Source organism: Bos javanicus, chromosome 10 (assembly GCF_032452875.1).
Source record: "Bos javanicus breed banteng chromosome 10, ARS-OSU_banteng_1.0, whole genome shotgun sequence".
NCBI classification, from domain to species: Eukaryota; Metazoa; Chordata; class Mammalia; order Artiodactyla; family Bovidae; genus Bos; species Bos javanicus.
Window position 1 is genome coordinate 22,178,496 of NC_083877.1, and position 9,363 is coordinate 22,187,858.

The 9,363-nt window shown below is 45.7% G+C and overlaps 1 gene segment (V, D, J or C); it reads right to left on the bottom strand.

Moving 5' to 3' along the window:
- LOC133255871 (T cell receptor alpha chain constant-like) overlaps window positions 1-7,147 on the bottom strand; it is a 56,886-nt gene extending 49,739 nt beyond the window's left edge. The window contains 1 exon segment of the C gene segment in view: window positions 7,060-7,147. Coding sequence covers window positions 7,060-7,117 — 58 coding nt within the window.
- Between the last annotated feature and the right edge of the window lie 2,216 nt (window positions 7,148-9,363).

A 9,363-nucleotide genomic window follows, 5' to 3' on the forward strand; every position in this document is an offset into this window, starting at 1 on the left:
TCAGATACTTCAAACTACAGAGACAGGTTTGAGAGAGTTAATTTGAAGACTCACTTGGATTTACTGCCAGACTTGTCCCCAGTCCCCAAATCAGCTTACGGTTGTTGCCAGTATTACACAGTCATGGAAAGCTTTACAGAAACCAACCAGGCCAGTGTGTACCAGGAAATCCCTTTCAATCCCCAAATCTAGCCAGCGTGCTCCTCCAGCTGGGATCCTGGCCAAAGAAGCAGTGGGGAAGACTGCTCATAATCGTGGCCAGTTTACAGCATGGTTGGGACACAAAGGCTGTTTTGAGGTTACATATTTCATCCCCCAACCTCTAGACCAAGCTGTCCTCTCACCAGCCCAGCAAGACATGGCAAAATCCTCACAAAGTTGCTGGAGAAGGTTCTCCCACTCCAGTGCTCAACCGTCCCTGAGTTCAACCCAGACTCTCTGATGCAAATGGTTAAGACAAAAAGGACAAAGAATCTGTTATCCTCCAGCTTATTTGTTTCTGTTCCAGAGAATTACCTATGTGCCCGTTTTCACAAGTACATATGGCATATATGTATGCTGTACCATCCTTAGGATTAATGGTTAGAAGTAACTTTAAAAACACTGGGTGGAGAAAGCCCTCAAATGAAGTTCAGTGCTATGGCTTCCTTTAGAAATCAGAACATTCATTATGGATTCAGCAGAGATACTCACGAGGTTTGACCATTAACCTTGTTCCCCCTCCAAATGTGAACATGTTGCCTGCATTATTATTCACACAGTGATCTTCAGCTCAGCAAAAACCTCCTGGAAACTGAACTAAGTTTTCCCTAAAGATCTTCTGGAAGAAGCGATACCATGAGCATGGAGAATATTAAGTAATTGTCACAGTAATAACCTGGCACAGAATCCTAGCTCCAGCTTGGAGTTCAGAACCGTTTCCACACTGGATGAATGGAAGCTATTCTTTCTAACTATTCTAAAGAAGGAATTTTCCCACAAAAGCCCAGAATACTTTCCCACAAAAGCCCAGACTGCCAAAATCCTAGCTATCCTCTGGTGCTTTAGATAATAATTCTCCTGAGGTTCTGAAGATCATATAACTCATTTGGACAAAGTAGGAACAGTTCCTATCCATGGCACCAAAGCAAAAGCAGTCAGAGATACTGTCATCGCAATGGTAGAGACTGAGGGCAGCTGCCACTGCCCACCCAGCAAGAGGGGTGGGCACGTTGGTCCACCCTTTCAGGATGCTGGAGCCTGGCTCTGATGTCCAGGCTCTCGAAAGTGTAAGGGGATTCCTGCCTTGTTCTCATTCCAAAAAACTAGAGACAGTTGCAGGTACTGGTCAGTGCTGGAGCTCACCCTTGACTCCAGCTCCAGACCTTTCATCCCCAGCTTGGACAATCAGCAGGAAAAGGACTTTCACTACTTTCTATCTTCGTCCTAGTGAAGACTTTTCCTTTCTTACTGTCCCTTTCCTGGGAGATAACACAAGCCAAGGACTAACCTAAAATCATTCTTTTACAGGTAGCTTCTCCTGTTTTGTCAAGGTGATCCTTTTGAACCTCTCTTAATTTTGAGGTAGCTTGAAGGAAAATCTGAGAATGATTTTACCTTTTACTTCCACTGTTGAATATAGGGCAAAGTGTCCCCCTCACCCTTCCCCACCTCTGGGCACCACAGTGGGGACCAGGGGCTTAACAACAAACAATCCGGAATGGACCCCTCCAGAGGGAAAACAAGAAATATACAGGAAATATTGCAGCCCATATATTCCTACTTGGGTTAAGTCAGTGTTGTTCTCCTCCAGAGAATGTCTTCCCTCCTCTCCACACCTGCTACAGAAGCATCTCCTTCCTTCCTACTTTGCTATTTGCCTGTTGGATCGCTTACCCAAGCCTCCGTCATTTTGAAGAAGGGATATAGTTTCTCAAGTTGTCCTGTGAAATGAAGTCTAGTGACACTTGTGCTGGGTCTTCTGGCTGAGAAACAATTTGTTTCATGTCTGCAAGTCTGCTTTCATTGGTGGGTCCGTGGAGTCTGATTTATGGACACCAGGTTCAGGTGTGGGCAATTGTAAGCATTCAGGGGAAGCAGGTGTCCAGTTTGCCTGGAGCAGAGCATTTGAGAAAGGGAACAGCTGGAAAGAGATTTGGAGAACAGAAAGGGTCCAGGTTTTAGAGAGCCTGCTTTCCTGATGACTCAGACAGTAAAGAATCTGCCTGTAATGTAGGAGACTTGGGTTTGATCCCTGGGTCAGGAAGATCCCCTGGAGAAGGGAATGGCTACCCACTCCAGTATTCTTGCCTGGGGAATTCCATGCACAGAAGAGCCTGGTGGGCTACAGCCTTTGGGGTCGCATGAGTCGGACACGACTGAGAAATATCTTTCACTTAATTACTTAAGTCACAGGCTAAGAAGTGGACATGATGGTTTCTCAAAACACAAATGCCCAGATAAAGCATTGAACTGGATGAGGGGGAAAGGCATAAAGAGGGGTAGGAAAAGCAAGTGAAAAATGTGGAATGAGAGTACAATTTTGAAAAGAATTCCCGTGTTTAGAGGAATCTCTCAAAGTCTTAAGCCAATAAATATTTTCTAGTAATTAATATAATTCTTATGAAATTGGTGGTAAGTTCATGTTGGTGAGCCCCAAGCTCTCCTTCATCCCTCCTGTCCAGAGTGGAGGGACCCAGAATGGCCACTTCAGGCAGCTGCTATTTTTGCTTCCATAGTTTACAGCAAGTATTTCCCTTATGTTACCTTTGCCTCTCAGATACCAACAACATTCAAAATAATGTCTTCCCTGTAATACTCACTTGTTAAAACCTGCAGCCTAGTGCCCGCTCCAAAGACGTATTTGTAGTTTCCTGAGTCACAGTGCTATGTGGCTCTACATAAACCAACACAGGGTTCCCCTTTCCTTACAGTAGCTTTGGAGTCAATTAGCAAGATGTCGTATGCACTTTTTCCATGGGAAGGTTTTGCCCTCATGTTTTTCTAAAAGGGATTTACTTGGGATAACACCTCAGTTCATATTGAAGTCTTCTTGCTTTGGTTAGGTCTGGGCTTGCAAAACTTCCTCAGTCTCAGGCTATGTTTATCTTAAGCGTGTTTATTAAGTAAAGAGGCTGTTTTAACAAACATGTCAAGATTTAAAGATCTAAATGATGGTTGAACCCTTTAAAGTACTCCCTTTAGGATCAGTTTATGGGCCACAGGTCATAACAATGACCTTATTTTACAGTCATACCTCATTTTTTGGAACCATGATAGGACCAGCAATTATTTTGAGTCCCTCCTTTATTTATAAGTCATGGCTCCAAAAACTTTTTGCTTATTAATAAAAATAAAATTCACCTTCAAAAGATAAAGCCATCAAGGCTGCTACAGGAAGAATGTTCCAGGCCCTTTGAGGGCAGATTCAAAGGAGGAGGTGAGCAAAGCACAGTAGGGTGTGTGGGGGGACTGAAGTGTATGTCAGTGGCTTGACTGGGCCACTCATTTAAATGTACAAACTCTTATTTGTTAACAAATCAACCTGGTTACTTATTGTCACACCCGGTTCAGGCACAGAGGGTAGCTGACAAAATACCAGTGAAGTGTGAGATGGCAGGCATTTCTGCAAAGAGTGTGCCTGCATGGAAAGCACCTCGGTTTCTATAATTCTAACAGAAAAAGCCCAAACCCAAATCCCAGAGCGCTGAACTCTGCAAGGGTGGAGATAGCGTATACATTTTCAACACTGCTTGTTGTAATACATCTCTCCTCCCTTCTCCCTGACAGCTTCACAACTCAGATAAACACCCTGCTTTATCACAGGCAATCCAGTGGCCACAGGGAGGCTTCCAGGGTACAGGGGTCCTCTGTCCCTCCCGCAGAGTGGACTCAGCCAGGCTGGATGATGGGAGAAATCTGTGTGGGGAACTCCTTTGTCCCCGGAGTGAAGGAGGGGGCTGTCCACTGACATGACCCATTGAGGGCCGTCCTCACACCAGAGAAAGTTGGATTGTTCCGCTGTTCTCTCAGCAGAGGAAAGCCACTAGAAGCTTGTAACTCCTGCTGCCCACCCCTCACACCAGCCCTCAGTCCACCTGCCGGATTTTCCAATCCCACCAGGTGACACAGCATAAGTGCAACCAGCCCCTCAGTGCTTATCTGTTAAGGACACGCTTCTGTGGCCACACGCTGCTATTGGTAGCCTCCCTTTTCACTGGTTTGTTTCTGTTTCTATCACCAAGCTTTTCTGCCTCTTATCTCTGCTTTTTCCCCAAAGCCTCAACGTGCTTTGTGGACCTTCAAGAAACACTGACTATGGTATTAATACAATTTATCAAACTGTCCATAGGACTGATAACTAAATTCAGCCTCCAGGGAAACATGTATTCATATCTTACTCACACATCCGACATAGTTAACAACTGCATGCTAAACGAAGCAATTAAATTCAGCTGCGTTTCAACAGGTCCCTTTGGATGGCTCTCCAGAAAGGATAAGGAATTAACCACAAGAACTCACCGGGTGTGACCAGCACTGAAGTGCCTTGGCCAAAGTGGAGCGCGTAGCCGGCATTGAGTTCCACAGTGCACCTTCCCTAAACAAAAACCCCTCTCTTCCTCATGGGACCTCCCCTCTTCTCCTTCATTAAATCCAATGTCTAAACACCCATCACCCTGCAGTCACACAGATTGTGGGTCTCCCTGGGCCCTCTTCCAGGAGACCATTGCTGAGAAGGTCGCTCACTCACCACAGTGAGGTGGGCAATCGCTCCTGAGAAGCGCCAACCTGGGGAGGGGGCCCTGTTACACATTGTGAAACCCTGTGTCCAGCAGAGGCCAGGCCTGTCTGAACTGAGGACAGCCAGGGGCCTGGACCAGGGCAGCTCTGTGGGCTCATGGCTGAAGGGCGGCTACATTTCTTCTCATTCTCTCTGGATTGCACTTTAGTTGCACTCATTGATTAGTCTCTGAAATCCCCCAACACTTACTTGGTTTAACAGAGACCATAGTGCCTTTTCCAAAGATGAGCTGTCCTTGGCCGCTGCCAACATTCACACAGTCATATGGGACCTTACAATTACCAGTAGATGGGAAGGATTCAGGGGAAGACAGAATATGGGAGACCACTTGCCCTCTAGTGAAAGTCTCACTGCTTTGCAGCCTCAACTCCTAGTACCTTGGCAGGGATAGGACATGTCTCTAAAAATAACAGCTGGCTGTGCAGATAGATCTGAGCTTGATCTTAAACCCCCAGTTTTGCTCCCAGAACACTGAGTTCTGATGGCTGACTCATGCCTGAGACACGTGGAACAATCTCAAGGTCAGGCAGAGATATGCCATCTAGCACGGGGGTCAGAGAGTGGCTATTTTGGGGACTAGGGACCATGCCACTTTCATAGTTCTTACAAAGAATAACAACAACCATAAAATCCAATAAAAACCCAACAAAGGAGCTGACTGTGCTCCTCTTGGAGAGAAGGAGGGGTCTTCTTGAGGAAAACCTGATTTCTGAGTTGTTTGGTTTTTTAAATTTGGGTTTTGCATGTTATCATTAGCATTTTTATATATCCAGAGCCAAGGAAGAAACCAACGAAAATTTCTACTTCTTCGTGACCTAATTCTTAGGATTGCTAGAACTCATCAAGAAACGGACTCCAACCAGCTCAGGTACAAAGAAACTAGGTGCATCTACCCCCTTGGGAGCAGCAGGGTCCCAATCCTGCTAAATTGCACAGAACAGCACTGCCTTTCAGACTGACCCGCTTCCCTCACTTACTTGGTTTTACTGTCAGTCTGGTCCCTGCTCCAAAGCGTAGGTTGTTGTTATTATTGCCACAGCAGTACACCCTCTAACAAAAACCTCCCACAGAAAGCTTGCAGCCAGGCTCCCAGTGTGGCAGGGGCAGGGGGCAGAGGCACCAACTAAGACCACAACACAACTGTCCCATTCTCCTCTCTCACAGGAATGGGGCCATTTGTCATGCTACTAGGCTGTGCAAGTGGGCACTTCTCAGCGCACTGAGCACAGCTAATCCAGAACCCAAATTGGCACTCTGAGACATAGCATCAGCTCTCTAACAGGTTCCCAAATTAGGTATAAACCCATGCCACAAACAAATCATGCCCAAACACATGATGTGTCTTCAGGGACCACTGTATATGAGTTACTGCCTGGTGGCATGCTCTAGATTGTTGATAATTTGCATCTTAATTATGGGTTCAAAATACTCAAACTGCTCATCTATATAATTTCACGTTAATTATCATGTAGTTATTTCATAATTGGTAAATAATGAAACACGGCAGTGTGTTGGGGGAGAGAGAGGGTTGGTATTTCATCAGGTTTTCAGAGGATCGAGTGTATTACTCCACCAAGCGTCTAGCCCAACAATTACTCTCAGAAGTTGAGTGTGTAGGACATTAAGCAAATTTCCTGAGAGTCACTCAAAAACAGTCATTAGAAGGTCACTTTAGCCCACTTCCTCCAGTTTGCACATGTCACCCTTGAAAAGTTATCTGGAAGAGCAGGGCTCTCTACTCTCTATTTGAGAACCCTTTTCATTCTGTTGCTCAGAGTGACATAATCCTGGTGATAAATTCCCAAACCTGCTGCTCCAAAGAAAACACACAGAGTAACAAAGACTGAAAGAGCTTCAAGTAGGGAGAAGTCTGTTTTCACAGGTGGATAGGAAAGCCTCAGCAGTAGAAATAAAAACTAGCACAAATACTGATGGAATGCTGGTGCCTTCAGTGAGACCACCTCCCACTGCAACAAAGGCAGGACTGCATCCAGCTAGGATATCCCCTCCAGAGCACTCCTGTTTCAAAGCTTTCCCTGGTAGGTCAGCAGTAAAGAATATGCTGGCCAATGCAGGAGATGTGGAAGACACGGGTTCGATCCCTGGGTCAGGAAGATCTCCTGGAGAAGGAAACAGCGACCCACTCTAGTATTCTTGTCTGGGAAATCCCATGGAGAGTGGAGCCTGGCAGCCTATAGTCCATAGGGTCCCAGAGTCGGACGTGACTGAGCGACTGTACACACACACACAGTTGTTACCTTAAGGTTCCTGTTACCTACCAAGGGTGACCTGAAGTCTCGTTCCAGTCCCAAATATGACTTTTCCGCCACTGCCCATGTTACACTGTGAGATGCTCCATGACAGAAACCTGCTGCTGGTCTCCATCCTACACTCTGTTACTCAGAGCTCTCCCCATGGACAGGCTGCCCAGGCAAGCTCTTGGGGATCCCTTTTCATCCATCTCCCAAACTCTGCAGCGTTAACCCTAGGAGGGCGGTGGGGCTCTGGCCAGATACTACCTGTTGTGACCCTCTTTGACCTCAATTCATCATGGAGTGCTGGCTAGCTGATGAAGACTGAGAAGTTGTCAAGTTCAACTCCCCAGACGCTGGGAATTAACTCCTTGTCCTTTCCCTTTCTGGGTTTTATGTTAATGAATCTCTCTTGTCAGAATTTGATGAGAGATGGGACTCAGAAAGCAAATGATTAATAACTGTTCTAACTTAAGGTCCCTAAGTCAGGCGGAGAAGAGGGCATGAAGACAGAAAAGAAGAAACGATCAAACTTCTATCCACACAGCCTTGTCCACAACACCCATGAGAGTCATTTTCATTGCAAAGGTGCTGATAACAAAACCGTCGCTATATATTCATGCTTCAGTCCCAAAAGGTATCCTTTGTCTGCCAGAATCCAGAATCCCCAGTAATGGGGGTACATTCACAATAAGCAACCAGAACCCCCACCCCCCCAGACTATCCCCTTCCACATCTACACATCTCAAAAGTGCCTGTGGGCTTAGGACCTTGCTGATATGCCCATGGGACCAGAGGCTCATCAGCAAGGTCTGGGAATATTTCCATGCGGTCTGCATTAAGGTCCCCAGCTCTCAGGCACAAGCACTTACGGGGCTGGATGATGAGCTGAGTCCCTTTTCCAAAGATGAGTCTGTTACTTCCTCCTGTATTCACACCTCATGTCAACCCTTTACATAAATCTCTCTGCCAGAGACCCATGCCCTGAACCTCCAGAACTTCTAGCTACAGCTGCTCCAAAGCCCTCAAACATCAGGAACAGCTCACAGCCCTGCTGAAGCTGCTGGTCATTTCTTCCCCTCCCTGTTGCTGTTGTAAAAACTCAAAAAACATATAACGAGATAAGGGGACTGGAGATGAGGGCAGGGACTGCCAGCACATGGCTACCAACTGCACTGCTGTCAATTTCTTCATGAGAGAGACAAGGTCACAAAACACGCCCCTGTCACGTAGGAGAAGATGGGGAGGACAGAGGCCCTCAGCCACAGACATTTAAAGGGGCTATGGTTTGTACATCTGGCATGTAAAACAGGACAATGCAAAAATTATGCTAGAACAAATGATAGGAAGAGACATAAATGTTCCACTTTCCTCTCAGACTTACTGGGCCTCACTGCTAAACGCGTCCCGGTCCCAAAAGTCAGCCTGTCTCCACTGCCACTCTTCTCACTGTTGTAAGCAGCTTTACAGAAACGGGGCAGACATCTGTCATGAGTGTCACCTCACCAACTTGTCTGGCTGGCTTTCTCCTGACACCGATCCCAAAGTGCCCTACAAACCAAGCAGTGTGCATCTTCCCTCACACCTCTCCAAGTCACAGGCTCAGGATGAATTTCTCAGCTCAAAACAACAGGCTAAGGTTTCTATCTGACAAGTCTAGACACCCAAACAGCAAGCAGTGCGGTCCTGCAGAGATGCTGACATTAAAAAAAAAATTTAAGTTCTATTTCAAACCTTAAAAAATTTAAGTTCTCTTTTAACATCAGTTAATTGGTGTGTTTAACTCTCTCAAAAGCAATGCACGGGAATTCTTTGAAAATCAAAAAATTCTACAGTTTATAATAATATTAAGTTTATATAAAACCCCATGGTTACCTTTGGAGGAAACTAGGAAACCATTCAACATTCCCAAACTAGTAACTACAAGGAAAGAACCAAGTGTGTACTCTTGCATTTCTTATAACTGCTTGGGAATTCTTAAGTGAATCACATTAATAAAGTGTTTGTGTTGTACTGAGATTTCACTTTTTCTTCCTTAGAAACAAAAACTTCTAAACTCAAGTCTATTTGATTTGTTAGGAAACACAGGTTGGGATTAAGGTGGGCCACAGCGCGTTTTATACTCACGAGGCTTGACTGTCAAAGTGGTTCCTGAGCCAAAGATCAGTGTGTTTCCAGAATTCACACAGCATCAAACTCCTCTACAAAAACAGCTTGTGGGTCTTAGCGTGTGGGGTGGCGTGGGAGTGAATGACTTGGTCTTGGAAACAGAACTCTTTCTCTCTGCGTGTAGGATGTGCTGGGTTTTGGCCAAGAAGCCAAAGATATTGG